Source organism: Candoia aspera, chromosome 1 (genome assembly GCF_035149785.1).
Source record: "Candoia aspera isolate rCanAsp1 chromosome 1, rCanAsp1.hap2, whole genome shotgun sequence".
Lineage (NCBI taxonomy): Eukaryota > Metazoa > Chordata > Lepidosauria > Squamata > Boidae > Candoia > Candoia aspera.
In genome coordinates this window covers 60,685,335-60,704,182 of record NC_086153.1, presented here as the reverse complement: position 1 = coordinate 60,704,182, position 18,848 = coordinate 60,685,335, and the positions used below count along the sequence as shown (strand labels likewise).

At 38.3% G+C, this 18,848-nt stretch overlaps 1 protein-coding gene across 1 annotated transcript in view; it reads left to right on the top strand.

Moving 5' to 3' along the window:
- DNAH8 (dynein axonemal heavy chain 8) overlaps positions 1 to 18,848 on the top strand; it is a 167,049-nt gene that overhangs the window by 16,278 nt on the left and 131,923 nt on the right. Inside the window, exons 7-15 of the mRNA XM_063290292.1 lie at positions 1,965 to 2,066; positions 2,806 to 2,952; positions 4,169 to 4,366; positions 9,858 to 9,934; positions 11,335 to 11,434; positions 13,164 to 13,283; positions 15,380 to 15,515; positions 15,621 to 15,808; positions 17,832 to 17,912. Coding sequence (XP_063146362.1) covers positions 1,965 to 2,066; positions 2,806 to 2,952; positions 4,169 to 4,366; positions 9,858 to 9,934; positions 11,335 to 11,434; positions 13,164 to 13,283; positions 15,380 to 15,515; positions 15,621 to 15,808; positions 17,832 to 17,912 — 1,149 coding nt within the window. The remainder of the gene's footprint in view (positions 1 to 1,964; positions 2,067 to 2,805; positions 2,953 to 4,168; positions 4,367 to 9,857; positions 9,935 to 11,334; positions 11,435 to 13,163; positions 13,284 to 15,379; positions 15,516 to 15,620; positions 15,809 to 17,831; positions 17,913 to 18,848) is intronic.

Below are 18,848 nucleotides of genomic sequence, written 5' to 3'. Positions count from 1 at the left end.
TTTGTTCCTCTATATTTAAACGTTTCACTTTACGTTCTTTACTTTCTGGCCTTTCCCTTCTATCTGTTTCTGATTCTAAATCTTTCTTATATTTTCTGAGAAATTCCTCAGCCTTAAAAATAGTATTCAATTTATATCTTCATTGTTGGAATGTGACATTCACTCCTTCCAATACTTCCCACCTAAAGGGGATTTTATTTCATTTAAGGACTTCAGTGAGAAAGAAATAATCTCTTCTTTTTTTTAATATTCTCAGTGGTATGTCTTTCAATATCATAATCTCCTCTCCTTCGATGTTAATTTTTTTCCCCCAGGAGGCCTGTATTATCAATTCTTTGGTCTTCTTCCTCGCAAATTCAATTATTATATCTCTTGGCTTCCGGTTAATTTTTGCATATTTCGAATTAACTCTGAATATTTTTTCTATATCGTCTTCTGGCCTTTCTTCCTCCCATTCAATTAAACTTGCAAGCATTTGAACCACTATTTCTCTTATTTTTTTTCAGGTACACCTCTAAGTCTAACACAATGTTCTTTTTCTTTTAACTCTAACACAGTTAATCGGTCTAATTCTATATCATTTTCTACTTCTAATTTCTCCACTCTTTCTCTTACCTCTTGAATGTCTGCTTTTATTCTTTTGTCCATCGTCTCTAACTTATGATCTAACCTTTATTCAAAACCATCTATTTTCTCCTCTAATAGTTGCGTTAAATTTTGAGTAACATTTTGAATTGTTTTTTGCGTAAAATCTTCAAACGTAGCTTTCAACCATTCTCCTTCCCCGGTTTCTGAGCCTCTCCTGTTCTGTCTCCTTGTGTTCATTTCGTTCTTATAGAAATCTTTATTTACCTATCTTAATCACTACACCTAATGTTATATTTATCTATATAAAGCAATGTATAATATTTATATCAAAACATACAGAGCATACAATTCAAAATAATCTTATAAACATCTGCAATATAGTCCAATATGGCATTAGAAATTAATTAATTAATTCAGTTCCTTCTAAGTGAGGACTGGCAGTAAAGTTTTTTTTTGTCTCCAAAATATAGAAATGTTTTTTTTTCCCTCCGCTTAGAAAGTTTCTTCTTTTTCACTTTTGTAGTCAAAAGTTGTTTCTTTTACTAGAGATGAAGGGGGCTGCAGAATTGCCTAGATAGCTAGGCTACTCACGCGGGTTCTACCGATGTGCCTCCAGGCTTCCTGGCTGCTTTGTTGTTGCAGTGAAAGCGAAGTATTGAAATAGAAAGCAAAGCTTTCGCCTGCCGCTCCGAAGCCGCTGGAGTCTTTCGCCGGCAGCGCTCCTTTTCTCGCGCTGCCTACGAGGTCTGCCCGTCTCTCTCCGACTCCGCAGAACTCTCAACCTCCGCGTGGTAGATATTAATTTTCCTGAGCTGTTACAAGGCTCGACCAGCCGCCATACTCCTTCACTGGAAACCTTTTTTTTTTTTTAATATTCATGAAATAAAATAATGATTTTTAAAAAAGATCTTGATTTTAAGTTATTCAGAGTTCTTGTGATAATCTCAGGAATAACATGATGGTTTAAGAAGAAGATGGAAACTGAGACTCTGGTCTGATTCAAGCTTGTTTTCACTACCTTGAAAAGAAAAGAAGGGAGAAAAAGCTTACAAGACCATGGCATGTGTAGGAATAGTTGTTGTTTTTTTTTAACTCTGAACCGAACTGCTATGTACCGACAATAAAATTCTTTTTGGTTTGTCATTAGATGAGCAGTTGCTGTGAAACTATGGATGTTCATTTTTTCCCCTTAATAGGAGAGCATATATAAATAACTAGCATTCCTTTATACATAAGGCTCTGGAAATGTGCAAAATGCTGAAGTCTGATGTAAAAGACATTTGCCAATCAATATTACTGTACTATTATGCCCAGATTTTATATCTTTTAATGTAATTATATATATATGTATATTTTCCTTTTTTTAAATATAATAGGTTACAAATCAGATGGTCACAGCATGTAAAGCATATATTACTGATGGAGGATTTAGCCGTGTATGGGAACAGGATACTCCAATAGTAATTCAGAAAATTAAGGTTTGTTTGGAATGTGATATATATTTTCTGTGGTATTGCTTCTGCTCCCTACTGAAACCTTATATTGGTATTATCATGATGCATTACTAATATAAAACAAGATTTTGGTTTTCATGTTAGATAACTTATTGTTGTGAACTCTCATTAGTGTTATTAGCACAATTCTTACAATGCTATAATTTACCTGATTGTATATTAAAAACAATTCCAATCCTTCTTAGTAGAGTTTGCTGCTAATTAGGCCTCAGTAGATTTACCCCAGCATAGCACTTCATGGGTAATCTTTATGCTTGGAAATTAAAAGAAATCAATTTTGAATTGTTACAAAATAATAAGCATCTTGTCAATACTTTTCCTTAATTAGCAATACATTATTAATAATGAGTATAGGAACCTTATTATGTAGGTTAATAAGAAATTATCTTCAAAAGCTGCTGCTTGCTCCTATGATCAAAAATAGATTTAGGGTTCTTCACATTTCAGTCAACAGCCATTAAACTGGATAAAATATTAATTAGGAAGATACAAACCCAAAAGCAAGTGCTAATTGGGGAAGCTATCAACCTTGTAAAAGAACTATAAATGGTGGGTATTTTTCCTACAGTAAATTGCCATATACAATAGATTTATTGAATTTATATCCACCCTAGTCATACAGCTTATACCTCTAAGCAATCTTACTAATTACTCTGACAGTAATTGCTACATATTGTTTTTATTTTTATTTTTTACATTTTAGGACTGTATTTTTCTGTTTAAAGAATATCAGAAAAGTTTTCATAAAACAAGAAAACAAATTTTGGAGACTTTGGGGGAGAAGACATTTGAAGTATCTGAGATGTACATTTTTGGCAAATTTGAAGCTTTCTGTAAAAGGCTAGAAAAAGTAAGTGCTCTTTTGAAAATCTCAATATTTTGCCTAACTTGTCCTTAGTTCTCATTGTTGTTTCAGCTGTAACATTTCAGGCTGACACAAAGATTAATGACTGAAAGGTTTTGCCTTTCAAATGCGGAGCTTCTTTGGCATGGTATAGCAGAAAGCCAGGTATTAGCATTCTGATTTATTCCAAACAAGGACTTAGCGCAACAACTGCAAGTTATGGATAGGTACTAGAGATAGGCATCAACAATAAGATTTGGTTTGGGCCCAGTTGGTGATTCGGAATACAGCTCAATTCAACTCAGACTGAATTAAAGTCTGTCGTATTTGTAATTCAGTAACCCAACGTGTGAATAAATGGCTAGGAATGGAAACAGAAGGATTTTAGGAAAAGAATGAGAAAGTCAGAATAGGGATTGATTAGAAAAATGGGAACTGGTGGGAAGAAGGATAAGGAATTAGTAAGGCCAAAAAGAAATAACTTGACCATCACTTCCACTATCAAAGGCAAGCTCTTCACACATGACTTTTCACTTAAGAAACCATTAGGCAGACAGTAAAGCATAATGTGAAACTGAATAAACTTCATTAAATCCTTGTTCACTTCTGGGCATTTCAGAAGTTCTCCTTTGTCTCAACAAGCACAGAATACATTTGAAGTGGCTTGGTTCTGTTTAGAATATGACTAAATTCAGAGCATATTACAAGTTGGGTACGAAGCAAACTTCAACCTGTTGTGAGCTGTCCAGAGTTGCTTAGATGAGATGGGTGGCTATACAAATCAAGTAGTAGTAGTAGTCATCGTTGTAATAACAATAATAATAATAATAATAATAATTGTATTTATTTTATTGTAAACGGCCCAGAGTCCCCCATTGGGGGAGATGGGTGGTGATATAAATTTAATTAATAAATAAACATAACAACTTTGAAAAGGTGGTTTAAAATAAAAGATGACAACAGTTTTCAATCACAGATTACCTAAATCAGCCCAGCTCTATATTTTCTGATTGCTGTGATTGAAAAATAAAGTTGAGGGTTTTTTCCTGAAAAAAGATCTTCTAAAATATAGAGTCATCTTAGGTACATTGTAGTAATGGGTGAATTTTTTGTCTGATGTTTGATGGTTTTTTGGGGAAGACTTTTCATTTATGAAAAATATAATATTAGAAGAAGCCATAATTAATACTTGAAAAGACAACCTATTTTTTTCTAATTTTAGATAACAGAGATGATAACCATTGTTCAGACTTTTTCTGCACTGAGTATGTCTACCATTGAAGGAATTGATATTATGGCAATTAAGTTCAAAAATATCTACCAAAGTGTTCAAAAGAAGAAGTATGATATCCTTGACCCACGGAAAACAGAATTTGATGTAGATTTTGCAGATTTCATGACAAAAATTGAAAATTTAGAGGTAAGTCACATAAGTATTTCTAACTCAAATATGAAAAATGCTACTAATTCAGGTTGGTTTAGGGACAGACTGTGAAGTTGAGATTTCCATGGTCAGCCTGATGTATGATCTGTACTTGAAGAGGGACAGGGGGAGTATGACTGTAGATCCCCTATATGTCTCAGCAGCTTTCAGTACCATTGAATATTAGTATCCTTTTCAATTGCCTCATGGAATTGGAGTTGGGAGCACTGCTTCACAGTGATTCCATTCCTACTTTTCTGGACAGTTCTAGATGGCATTGTCAGGGGACTACTGCTCCACAAAGAGAAGTTGGGACGTGTTGTCCATCAATGCTTTTTCCCCTGTGCTTTTTAATATGTACACAAAGCCATTGGGGCAATCTTCAAGAGATTTGGAGCAAAGTATTAATAATATGCTGATGACTCTCAAGTCCATTTCTTCATGCCAATATCATCAAGCAATGGCATGAATCCCTTGAATGTTTGCTTATGGACAATAATCGGTTTAATAGAAAATAAATTGAAACTGAATCCAGGTAAAATGAAAGTACTAATTATGAAAGATTATAGCTCTAGTTAGTGATAGAGTTACCTGTTCTGGATAGAGTCACATTCTCCCAGAAAGAAAGGGTATGTAAATCATATTACAGTATCCAAGCAGGAGATTGCTAAGATTTGAGTAGTTATGAGAAGGGCTTCCCCATCCAGGAAAGGTCATAATTGGCACCTCTAATGAATCTTTGCAAAGACCGACCTGGCCCTCTAGTTCCTTAGATAGTAGCTTCTGTTTCAGAATCAAATTCTGGATAATACATACTCCAGCACAAACCTGGTGTTTTCTCAGATGCTCATGTAACAGATAAATTCTCTGCCTGGCATCATATCCAGTATTCCTCTGCTTCTCTTAATAATGAAATGTTATTGGCAAGGGCATGCATATGTGATGGCCTAATTTTGGTGGTGATATTTCACTGATTGTCACTGGGTATGTCTATCTATCTCACTTATTTGTTCTTCCAAGCCCCATCTTCTGCCTACTTCTCAACAGAGCTCCATCTTGTCATAGGGCATTCATAGAAGGTGTTCTGCCCCAGCTGTTTCTTGCACTGACCCTCCTCAGCAATGACTGTAGGAATGTGTCTAATATAAGGTTGTCCATCCTGTATATTTCTAGTGAGTGGGAAATTCTTCTGTAAGTTGTACTGTACTGTCTTGCTACAGTATGTTCTGCAGCTTTTCCAACTCTACAACTTTTTAGAAGTATGGTGAATTGTACATAGTATTCCAACAGTGGTCATACTCTACATTTGCAAAAACCCTTTACACTGCTGCTAGTTGTATATTCACTTCCCTTTTTTATGATTCCCAACATGGAGTTTGCCTTGTTCATAGCTATATAATACATTGTTTTCAGAGTTAGGCAGTTCCTGGCTGATTGTGTCTGGGCTCAAAGACTAAACAGAATTTATTTATTTATTTATTTATTTATTTATCTATCAATCATATTTTTATCACTGCCCATCTCCCCCATATGGGGGACTCTGGGCGGTTCACAATAAAACAGTTTAAAATTCAATAAAATCATAAATATCATTCATCAATAAATATCAATATCAATAAATATAAATATAAAATGTAATGAAATCCAAGTAATGGCAGATCTAATTCCACCCAAAGGGGGACAAGACCAGACCAGAGTTTCTCCTATATCTTTCTGAAAATCTATTATCATCGGAGTAGAGACTGGTTTACAGTCTTGCATATTAAAATCCTCTAGGAGCTTTTGAATTTTACTACGTCGGTTTAACAGAAAGCTACCATCCTTCTCCCTGTGTACTTCCAAACCTAGGTAATTTGTTACAACTCCAAGGCTTTTTAATATGAAACGGCTTTTCATGGAGGCTTCAAAATCAAGCCTTTTTCTGTTGATGTGAACAGCAGCAAATCATCAACATAAATGCACAGATACATACAGCCTTGTTTGTCCTTCTTCATATATACACAGGGATCTGCTTTTCCTTTTTCAAAACCAAAACTCTGCAGTTTTTCATCTACTTTTTGGTTCCAGGATCTAGCAGCTTGTTTTAACCCATAGATTGACTTCTGCAGTTCACAGACTAGATTCTCCCCTTTTTCATAGCCAGGGGGTTGCTGTATGTATAATCTGTGGTCTAAATCAACATAGAGAAATGCAGTCTGAATGTCATAGTGGTTAACTGACATTCCTTTCAGTGCAGCAACTTTTAACAGTAATCTAATTGATTCACCTTTAGTAACTGGTGCAAAAGTCTTGTCAAAGTCTAAATCTTTCCTTTGAGTGAACCCTTTTGCAACCAACCTTGCTTTATATTTTTGGATTTTGCCATCAGCATCCCTTTTCAGTTTGAAAACCCACCTACAACCTAGACAGCGTTCATTGGGAGGTAGATTTACCAGTTTCCATGTTTTATTTTCTTTCAAGGATGCTAATTCCTGTTGCATGGCAGAATGCCAATTTTGTGCAATCTCAGGTGGTAAAGCATTCACTTGTTCTAAAGACTCAGGTTCCGTGAATATGTGAAAAGCCTTTACTGTTTCAGCCTGAAAACGTGATGGAAGAACGCCTTTATTACTTCTCTGAGATCTGCGAGGTAATACAGGGCTTAAATTTTGACTCCTATCACTTTCCTGAGAAGCATCTATCTCATCAGACAGATCTTCAGTTTGCTTTTCTGGCTTAATGTCCTCATCAGGCAAAAGATCATCAGCAAGTCCTTGCTGTTCTCTTGTGGTGGTCAGTTCAACTGGAGAGCTAGAATTTAATCTCCCCCAGTTTTGTTCAGCAAAAGAAGCGCTTTTGCTAATTATTAATTTCTCTCCCATTATGAACCTGTAGCTCCTCTGGCTTTGTTCATAGCCAACAAAGATGGCTTTCTTTGTTGTGGGGCCTCCTTTCCTTCTCTGCTGTTTTGGAATGTGAACCCATGCAGTGCTACCAAACACTCTAAGATGGTTTACCTTTGGTTTCACACCATAAAACAAATGGAATGGAGTGTCCTGAATCACAGTTATACAATCTGTTTTGTACATAACAGGCAGTAGATATGGCCTCTCCCCAATACTTAAAAGATAAATACGAATCTTTTAGCATGCATTCCATCACATTTTGCAAGGTTCTGCCCTTTCTTTCAGCAACACCATTTTGCTGAGGGGTGTAAGGGTTAGAAAGAATTTGTTCTATCCCCTTTTCCACTAGGAACCTTCTGAATTTGTGAGAAAGGTATTCTCCTCCTCTATCACATTGGAGTGCAGATACAGGCCTAGGGAATTTTCCATTTGCCCATGTCACAAAACTTTTAAATTTCTCAAATGCCTCATCTTTATGCTTTAAGATGTAGATAAATGTGTATCTTGAGAAATCATCAATGATGGTCATTGCATACCTTGCTTGTCCAAGACTTGGAGCAAAAGGACCAATAATGTCAGAGTGTACAATTTCCAAAGGTCTAGTTGTAACTCTGTCACTGTGCTTACTCACAGGAGCTTTTAGTGTTTTGCATTCTTTGCAAACTAGACAATCTAAGTATTTGTCACAGGGTTTTATCTTTAGGTCAGCACACAGCTGTGGCATTTGTGCTATATACTTGAAATTAGCATGACCAAATCTCCTGTGCATCAGGTGTACACAGTGGTCATGATATGGAGTGTTGCCAACTGCAGCCTTGCAGCTTGGCTTCCTTGCATTTTGCACAATGTACAAGGAGTCTTTTAACATACCAGTAGCACACAATTTCCCATTTTTTCATATCTCACAACCATTTTTCTTAAATGTTATGATATACCCTGTTGCAGCCAATTGTGCCACAGATAGAAGGTTTGATTGTAAATTTGGCACATACAACACACCTTTTACAGTTTCTCCTAAGCAGGATAAATACAAGTCACCTTGTCCCATAATTTTGGTCACAGACCCATCAGCCAAAGATACACTTTGTCTTTTAGTTTTAGACAGTGACACAAAAGAGCTTTTACAATTACATAAATGACAATTGGCCCCAGAATCTAACACCCATACATCAGAATTACCCTTCTCAGCAACCTGTGCAATTTGGCTTGTCTGAAGAGCCTTCTTCTGTGTTGCCCTTGTGTTCTTCTTCTCTGTCTTTCTACTCTTGGGTCTCATGGCACAGTCTCTTTGCAAATGTCCAGCTGAACCACAAGTGAAGCATCGCTGGCTGGCTAGCGCTGTGGCCTCAGGTTCCTTTCCCTTCCTTTCCCTCATTTTATGGTATTGCAGCTTTCCAGAAGAGATGGGGGGGATCTTTCCTCTCTCTTCTCCCATTCAGCGAGTAAGCGCTGTGTAACATACGATGGGGTGAGGTCTGCTTCAGGCATAGCCTCCAGGGTACAAATCAGTGTGTCCCACGTTTCATTCAGTGAGGACAGGAGGATATATGATTTTGTGAGAGGTGTAAATTCCATTCCTCTCTCCTGCAACTCAACAAACAGCTGCTGAATATAATGCAGGTGCTCAGGAAGGCTATCTCCTTCTGCAAGGTAGGCTCTGTACAGCTTTTTTGTCAGGGTAACTTTACTCCCTGCTGTTGCCTTTACGTACAAGTCTCTCAAAGCGTCCCAAAGTTGCTTTGCAGACTGCATGCCTCGCACGTGGACTAGCTGATTGTCCTCAACTCCCAGGATAATGGTGGCTCTAGCCCGCTCATCCTGTCTCAGCCATTCAGCACTGGGATTTTGGGGGTTTTGCTCACCAATTGGCAGCCAAAGATTCTCTCTGCGAAGATACATCTCCATCTTCAGGGCCCAATTCAAATAGTTGGTCTCTGATAGGCACTCCAGAGGCATCGCTGAGGGCTGGGAGGTAGCCATGGCTTCTTCCTTCTTTTGCAAGTCACCTCAGCTGGCTTCTTTGTCCTGTAGACCGGCAGTTGCTGGAAAATCTCCAGGCGGCTCCAAAGAAAATCTTCACAGGTCTTTGCTACCTGCCTTTAAATTGTGCATGAGGTGTGGAGCTGATCTCTTTTTTCTCTCTGGGTTTTACTGGGCTTACTGGACTGCTCACTGGGCCCATAACCTGTTGGCAGATTGCTGGGAAAGCCTTTAGCCCAGGAGAGATCAGAAAAGTCTCACACACCAGGCATATCTATAAAAATAATTTATTTACAGAAAGCAAAACAAAAGCAAAACATATTTAAAGGACTTAGCTCCCCGTTTGGAGCAAGCCTTGCTTGGCTACATTGCCAGCAGAGAAAAAAGAGGAACTGAAACAAGTCCGGGCAGGTTCCTCCCCCCAGGTGCAATAATTAACATTTGAAAAAGGGGGCAGTTGAATTCAACCTCTGCACCCGGCCAAAATGATTAGATACAATAGCACCTTAATCTGTTAGTAGGAAAACCATTAACAATATATTCATATTCTGCAGCTGTCTTCCTGTCTTGGAAGGAATGTGGTTTTCTGAATTAGTAATATTCACTTTTTCTTTTCCTTTTAGGTCCAGATTCAGACATTTATGAGTTCTTGTTTTGTAAAAATCTTGTCTTCACAGCATGCTCTCCAATTGCTTCAGAGGTACAGCAAATATTTTGAATTGGATGTATGCTTTTAAACAAGTATTTCAGTTGGGACAAGATTTAGGTTTATGCCCATTTGAAAGATCACAGGCAGGTGCTGTCTGTTTTCATAGATGATCTAGGAAAGGCAGCCACACATTACCTTGTTTCCCATTTCCTTTGTAGGTAGGTAGTACAATAGATTATATCCCTTCAGCTGAAGCAAATTAGATCATTCTTTTGCAAATTATATGTAGCAGAAAAGCATTAGGCAAACTGACACATAACACATGGCATAATGTGTGATAATGCAGTTGCACTCTAAGCAAATTTAACATCAGGATGTGGCTCCCATTGAATGAATATTCATAATAGTAAACTATTAGGGGCTGCTTCACATAGTTATTTGCTAGGGAAACATATAGATTTGAACGGCAGATACTCATCTTCACATACCTAAGAACACAGGCTAGAGAACCACCATTGACTATAAATTCCTAGATTGTGTTAATTTCAAGTCTGGAGTTGTTGATCTCTTTTTCACCTACTGTATGTACAGTGGGTGCCATTGTAGCAGTTTAGCAAACTTAATAGGTGAAAACCAACACTGTGAGTAGAGCTCAGTTTGCACAACCAATTTTTCCTTCTCCTTCCCCTCCTTCCTGAATCCTTCCCTCAAAGATTCACTTACTTTTTAGTAATTAGATGGGACATTTATACTATGAATGCAATTAACATGTATTTTAATAAATATGAAACAGCAGTTGGGGAGCCTGAGAAACCTGCAGAGAAGAAGGGGAGAAGACTGTTTAACTGTGTAATTCAGAAGAGCCCTCTCTCTAGCTGCCCAGAGTCTTTTTGGAGATGGGTGACCTTAACAAATTATTACTATTGTTGTTGTTATTGTATCAGCAGGGTTACAGTTTATTTCTTTTCCTGAAGCGCTGATGCTTTTTGAACTACCACCACAACTATGTACATTTTTTATAAGAACACATAATAAGGGCTACCAGATCTTAGCTGCAAAAATCCAAAGCATTACACAAAACTCTACCTCTTTGTATTTAGAGGTTGCTTGGATTTTTGCAGTCCAGATCTGGTAGCCCTCCATAATTATGACTTGCATGGCTCTAACAAAACGCCAGCTTCTTTGAAAAGAATGATCTTCATCAAATGCCCATTATGAGACTGATTATAAAAATGGATGCTGTAATAACTATGTTCATCAATATAATATTATGGGACCTTTGTTGATTTTATTACAACAAATTGACATGGCTTCTCTTCTGGAAGCATAGTTTCTGGTGTCCCCATGTCCTATATTTTGCATCATTTTTAATAAGAAACCTTAGTTTCAGTTTGATTCTGTTAACAGTATCATATTCCATACATTTCTGTATTTGAATTTGAACTCCATAGGTTTCAGAAACTGGACATGCCATGTCTTCAGAATGAAATCACACATACAATTGGACGTATTCTTCAACACTATGTTGCCGAACTTGAAGCAACTAAGAAGGTATTCAGTGTGTTTATATTGAACAGAATCTGTACATTTGAACAGGTTTACTTGTTGGAAGACTCAGTTTTAAGTGATAATTTTGTGGAAATTAACTTTAATCTATACAGACAAGTTTTAATGTCATAATACATATATGTTTTTTCTTTGACAGCGTTTTATACAAAGAGCATCTATGTCATGATCACCATTGCAATGTTTGATACATCGTAACGGTTCGCATGCCAGAGTGTTGACGCGCGTTCCTGGCTGGGAGGGTGCTGCTGATAAACCTTGTATGGGGAGATGTGTGGGGCTGTGCCAGGAAGGAATGTGTTTGGGTTATCCCTTAAATGTCAAGGTCTTTTTGCCCATTGATCAGCAGAGCTCGTTAGGAGCACCTGGGAATGTGGGATTGTACTGTATGTAAGGGGGGGGTCGTTGTTGGAAACGGAGCTATTTAGTTTGAGTTTAGGCACACTTTTCTCATTCTCAGCTTTCTCTCTGTTTGCACTCTATTCTAAATAAAACCAGACCTTAAACTTTGATTTTGAGTCTGAGCATTTTATTTGGGTTAAGGCAATCATTACATAAAGCTGAGAATCATTACAAGAACAAACCTCGCTAGCCTTTACCAAGAAGTTTGCTTGCGAAAGAAGAAGTTAGCGATGGCAGAATTGGGGAAGGAGTCAACGGGGTTTGGGGAGGCGACCAGACAGCTCTTGGAGACGGCATTCCCGAGCAGGGACCCGAGCCCCCTCCCAACCCACCCCGCACCCCATTCTAGAGACTCAAGCTCCAGCCCGGAGTTGAGGGACCCGACGGATGAAGGGCTCGCCAAACACCAACAGTTCCTGTGGGATGCCATTATTTGGGTTAAGGCAATCATTACAATCTACATGGAAGAGAAGAAGTAATTCAATATTAATATAAATAAATAATAAATAAAAATAAGTAAACATTAAATATTAAATACGAACATTCTATGTATAAACAACTGGTAGATTTGCTTTTAGAATTGTAAACTACATTGCACATATCTTTCAAAAAGACACTATACTGTAGATGCTTTGCGTATTTGTACAGTTATTTAAAGACACAAATAGTCACAAGGATAATAATTAATCACCTAATTTATTTTCAGGTAGTTCACCAGCAGTAATGATTTCTAAAATTGTGAATTCAATAGAAGAGGCAGAGAAACACTGAAATGTCTATACATCGTTGTATATATTATAAATGTTAATTTCATGTTATCTACTTTGGAAATGTTGGTTTGCCAATTGGGCTGATTAGCATTAAAAGGATTATAAATCAGAGAAAGGAGAGAAGCAGGAGAGGAGAACAAATGGAATGTTATACACTTTCAAAGCTATAATGTGGAAACAGGATTTGAGATGGCTTTCCATTCTTAGTAATTAGCATGTAAATTAGCTCTAATACAGTGTTTCACTTGCAACCTCGCCTTTCTCTCCTTTTTATTCCATTACTGAAAATTGTACCTAATTGGTCTGCAACAACTAAAATAATCTAATCCAACCTCCTCCAACCTGGTGCTCTCCATATGCATTGCAGTTGGCTATGCTTGCTGGAAATTCTTGCAAATATTACCTCTGGAGCACATCAGGCTGTAGAAGGTTGGTCTAGTTCATTACATGTCTTCCTGTACAATTCCAGATGTTTTTGGAGCATCATGTAACTCAGGTATTAATGGCATTCTCATTTGACACTTGACTTTATTTTATCATAGCTTTATCAGTTACAAAAGGATAATCCTCCCCTGGCTCGAAACATGCCACCAGTAGCAGGAAAGATACTGTGGGTGAGACAACTCTTCAGGCGTATAAGTGAGCCGATCAACTATTTTTATGTAAGTTTGTCATCACCACCTATTGGTAAACAACAGAAGGCTGACACATGATATTCAAAATATATTTCATAGTACAGTGAGGAGAATATTGCTTGTTATCTTCTTGTTTTACTAGATCTTTGAAATCTTCCAGTGGCTATGAATTGGGGTGATGTGATTTAGAATAGCCTGTAGATGGCACTGTTTAGTTGCTTTGAAAGCAATACCCCTGCTATGTAGTTTCCACTCCCAAATACATTTTGACAGTAGAACCATATTAGCCATGGTCCTTAAGTTGTAGCTGCTAGAAAACCCCAATAAACTGATCTAGGCATGTGTGGGTTTTTTTTTTCCTTTTTGTCTGCAGAGATTCACTTTTGTTAGGCATCTTTTCAGACAGCCAAGCCCAATTAACGTTTAAGACAGTGCTAATAAAATACAGAATTGGAAGTTTAGAAATTGCTAGAAATGCTGCATTGTGAATGGTGGTGGTGGTTTTTACCCCAAACTATTTGTCATTAAGAAAATTGATTGAATGAGGAAGTAGGCATGTCAGATAGGAAAGACTGTTATTCTCATGTAGATATGGATTATTTTTCTTCTTAAACTGGAGTAATAAGAGCCTCGTGTGGCTTAGATTGGGAGGCGGCAGTATTGCAACCAAAACTCTCCCCACAACCCGAGTTCAATCCCAGCAGAAGCTGGATTCTCGGGTAGCCGACTCAGGTCAACTCAGCCTTCCATCCTTCCGAGGTCGGTAAAATGAGTACCCAGCTTGCTGGGGAAGGTGGCGACTGGGAAGGGCAATAGCAAACCACCCCGCTATAGTCTGCCAAGAAAACGTCACGGAAGTGGCATCCCCCCAAAGGGTCAGACATGATTTGGTGCTTGCACAGGGGACCTTTCACCTTTCAAGCTGGAACAGTAAATTTCACTGGCTATGCAACAAAATTTTGCAGAATATTTTCACCCCCTAATAAGGGCTTCTTTTCCGAGTTCCAGCTAGTTAGATAGTCATGCTTTGTTTGGGGGATGCAGTAAACATCCAGAAGCTCCAGTGAGCCAGTGAGCCAGTTCATTCTAAACTTTTACTTTTCTAATCCAATGAGATCTGCATTTTCTACAGTTTTGTAAAAACTTGTTTCAAAGCAAGGAAGGAGGAACAGTTTTGAATGACCCTGCAGTGCCCATCTCTTTTTGTCTTTAATTGTGCTGAAAAGCTGCCATCCCTCAATGCAGCAATCAGAAAATTAGCTCTGATTGACACCAATGGGATCTTTTTTTTTTCCTCTAATATTAATAGCCAGCTTGGAAAGACTATCACTTCACTGTGATTCTGGCTAAGAAGAAAAAGCTTAATCTTTCCCTCCTTTTTGCTATGATCGTGCTGAAGATGATCCTTTGCCCACATTTTGTATCATATATTATAGATTCCACATAGAATCACACATTTCAAAGGGGCCACATAGGCCACTGAGTCCCAACCTGCTATGCAACACAAGAATCCAAATTAAAGTAGCTCCAACTGATGGCTGTTCCAGCCTCTGCTTCACAGATCCCACAATGGGGAGTGCACCCTCTTATTCCTAAATAAAGTAATGTGCTCCGTCCTGATTCTGGAAACCACATGCTCTCTTTAAACTGATAAAAGCAATCCAAACTATTGATTTGGCTATTATTAACCAGCTTAATATTTGAATTAGGTCTTAGGTCACAGAAGACCTGAGACATGCCCCTCATAATTTTTGTTCTGTTTTGTTTTGTTTTAGTGAACACCCATGTAACATAAGTTTCATTGGTTTTCCTTAAGCATTCCTCCAGTTCAAAAAGAAACACTTTCACCCATTAAAATGCTTATGTGTCTCACTGTTATGTATTTATTTGATTTTATGACCAGATATATAAGTTGTGATGCTATCTGTAGTTAGTATACTGAAGAAATAGTGTGAATTTCTGGCATATGTAAAATATTGAAAGGGTTTTTAAAATGCAAATGTTGCAAGGTGATAGGTAAAACTGACAGATGGGCACTCTGAATTTACTCTTCAGTAAAAGGAAAAGTGTTTTATTAACCAACTTTTTAAATATGTAGCTCTTTCATTGTCATTATTTAACAGAAAAACTCAGACATTTTGGCAAGTGTGGAAGGAAAAGCAGTGGTTCGATTATATAATAAAATGTCCTATGTATTGGTGGAGTTTGAGGTACTTTATCATACAGCGTGGATGAAAGAGATTTCACAGTTAGAATTTGGTAAGCCATTTGATCCACTGCAAATACTATTAAATAATATCATTATTAACTATTCTGTCTGATTAGTTTGGGGAGATATCTCTAATTATAGATTTTTGACTTCAGCATTGCAGGTTACCCTGCTGGTACGTCACCCTGAAACTGGAAAGCTACTGGTAAATTTTGATCCCAAAATTTTAGAGATTGTTCGAGAAACAAAATGTATGATAAAAATGGGTCTGGAGGTACCAGAGCAGGCAAAGAGGATAGTCAAAATTGAAGGAGATGTTAAAAGAAACAAAATATGCTTGGAGGTAGGTAAAGAACAAGTGTGTTGATTTTTAAAATAATATTTGACTTTACAAAAAGTATCCGTTAAGGGGATTTTGTGACATATGCTGGGCAATGTCCTTTTCAGACTATGAGATGGCCAGACATGGTTATATTAAAACAACTCTTTATTAAGACAACTATTTATATTAATAAGTCCATGTGAATTATGAGGTAAGGCTGGTTCCTGATCAAGACCACCCAGGCAACAACAGGAGAACAGGAAAGGTTGCAGGCGCGGACTATGGCAGGGCAGCAGGGCAGGATTTGCTGACCGGAGCTGGAAAACTGGAGGAAGCTAGGGAGTGTGGCAAGACTGGAACTGGAGATGAGAGTCCACGATCTGGAACATCAACCAAACTAGGCTTACAAGTGGAGGCAAGGCGAGACCAAACTGGAACCACTGGACAAGGCTTGGCTCTGGAGACTAGACTGGACTGGATTGGTTACCCCAGGTGAGACTGGGCACTGGAAGCAAGACTGTACTAGAATGTAGATGCAAGGCAAGGCTGGAAACTTGAAACAAGACAGACTGGACTGGAGATTCTGGACACAGCGGAGAACTAGGAGCGTGACTAGATGGGACTGGAGGTTCTGGACTAGACTGAGGACTTGGAGCACAACTGGACTGGACTGGAGATCCTGGGCAAGGCTGGGAACCTGGAGCTCGACAAGACTGGACTGGAGTTTCTGGACAAGGCTGGGAGCTTAGAACACAAGACTGGACTGGAGGTCCTGAGTAAGTTTGGGAGCTGGGAGCATGATGAGACTGGACTGAAGATCCTGAGCAAGGCTGGGAACTTGGATCATGACGAGGCTGGCCTGAAGATCCTGGGCCAGCCTGGAAGCTTGAGACATGACAAAACTGGACTGGAGATCCTGGGCTGGGCTGAGAGCAGAAGCAAGGCTGGGAACATGCTCAGAATGCACCGAATAGCAGCGGTGAGGTCTGGAACTGGATGCGAGGCTGAGGTTGCAAGAATTGGCAGGGAGAAGATCCTCTCTGGCAGCTGGAGCAGAGGGTAGGTCCTCAATGATAGGAAACACAGGTGCTGATTCCACTCCAGCTACAGATGAGGTTTCCGACGCAGGTAGGGACTCTTCCACTGGGGCTGTGAGCTCGAAGGATCAGTTGTCTCCATTAGCTTCCTCATTGTGCATCTGCCTTTTAAGCTGATCATTTGTGTGCCTGTTTCCATCTGCAGCCAATCGGGCTGCCTTCTCCTTCACGTGCTTTTCTGCACGCTTTTCCTGCGTGCTGATTGGTAGATTCAAATCCTCCAAAGACTGGCCAATCAGCATCTTGAACTTCTCCCGCACTGCTGAGTCACCTCTGGGTTTTGCTTTCCTGGTTTCTGCCTGGTAAGTTTCTGTTTCCCCTTCGGACTCAGAATGAGTTTCACTTTCTGAGTCAGAAGCCAGCTGAAACCTCACAGGCACATGTTAATACAAGAAGAAAGAAAAGACAAAATAGTTTATCGATAGAGTTGATTTATTATTTTTATTTCCTTACATAGTGACATTTGTTACTCACTTTCCATTATAAAATCATAGAAGCTTTAAGAGGTAAAAGTAAAAGTGCCTCATTTACAGACCTTTCTAAAAATGTGTAATGTGGCAAACTAGCATACCACATGTGTGAATTATGTCTGAATCTTCTTAGATACTGTATGTGCCAAGTAGCCTTCTCCCTGAAACATCCTAATCTCTTTGCTATTCAGTCTAGCCCAACTACTTTCGTGCTAAAAAATCAAATAATCATTAGAACCTTACTAAGCAATATGGCTAGGGGTTATTTTTTAAAACTTTCATGCTTTTTGCACAGAAATCTGCCTATGCTGGAGGCTTTAATAAATTCACTATATAATTTCTATTAATATTAATTTAAATTTTATTTATTTATTGCTCACATTTATATGGCTGCCCATCTCGTACAAGGCAATTCTGGCCAGTGTACAACAATTAAGTAAAAACAGCTGAATCCTGAACATTTACTTTAATTCACAGAACATGCTACAGTGCTATGAAAATTTGTGCCAAGAAGTTCCAACGGTCTTTGTCAACCTGATGGCACCTAAAATGAAGAAGGTATATTGTGATCTATCTAATACCATTATTTATGTCTTGGTTACGTTATGTCTTGACAGTTGCAATATGCTTTCCAAGATGCTGCTCTATCTCTTTTACTACGCCATTAATGGTCAAAATATTATTATTCAGGTTTTAATGCATTGCTTCATTTTTGTACTTTATATTTGTGTATTATTTTAAATTGTAGAGTGTTCATTTTGGACAGAAGGGTACATATCAATCACAGAAATAAATAGCTTTTTCTATGTAAAGTGTGTAAATAAAGATGTCAGGAAGCAACTTAACAAAATATTTCAGAGAGTTGTGGGAAGAGACAGGAAGCAGAATTATAACAACATCCGTAAAGACATTGAACAGAAATGGAAGAACAAGGAAAGTCTTCCAAAAGATCTCTGAACTCAAAAAGAGGTTCCAGTCTCAAATTGTATACTCAAGTACTCCAATAGTCAGGTAGTAACTGATTCAAAAAAAAAATCAAAGGAAGATGGAAGGAGTATACTGAAATTCTGTACAGTTGAAATGTCAACATCCAAGATACCTTAGAAGATATTCTCTATTTACAAGAACCTCTTTCGAACTGCACACCAAGCAGTTCGAAAACATGCAAATGTGAGTAGATTAATTGGTACCGCTTCGGCGGGAAGGTAACGGTGTTCCGTGAGTCATGCTGGCCACATGACCCGGAAGTGTCTATGACAACGCCGGCTCCAAGGCTTAGAAACGGAGATGAGCACCGCCCCCTAGAGTCAGACACGACTGGACTTTATGTCAAGGGAAACCTTTACCTTTACCTACAAGAACCTCTAGTGTTACTGTGTGTGTGTGTGTGTGTTGGTGTCCAGATTAGTCATCTTATTTTTTACCTTGCCCTTATCCTATTTCTTTTTGTTGGCTTTGTCTTTTTTTAAATTGTATTGTATTTTATCCAGAGTT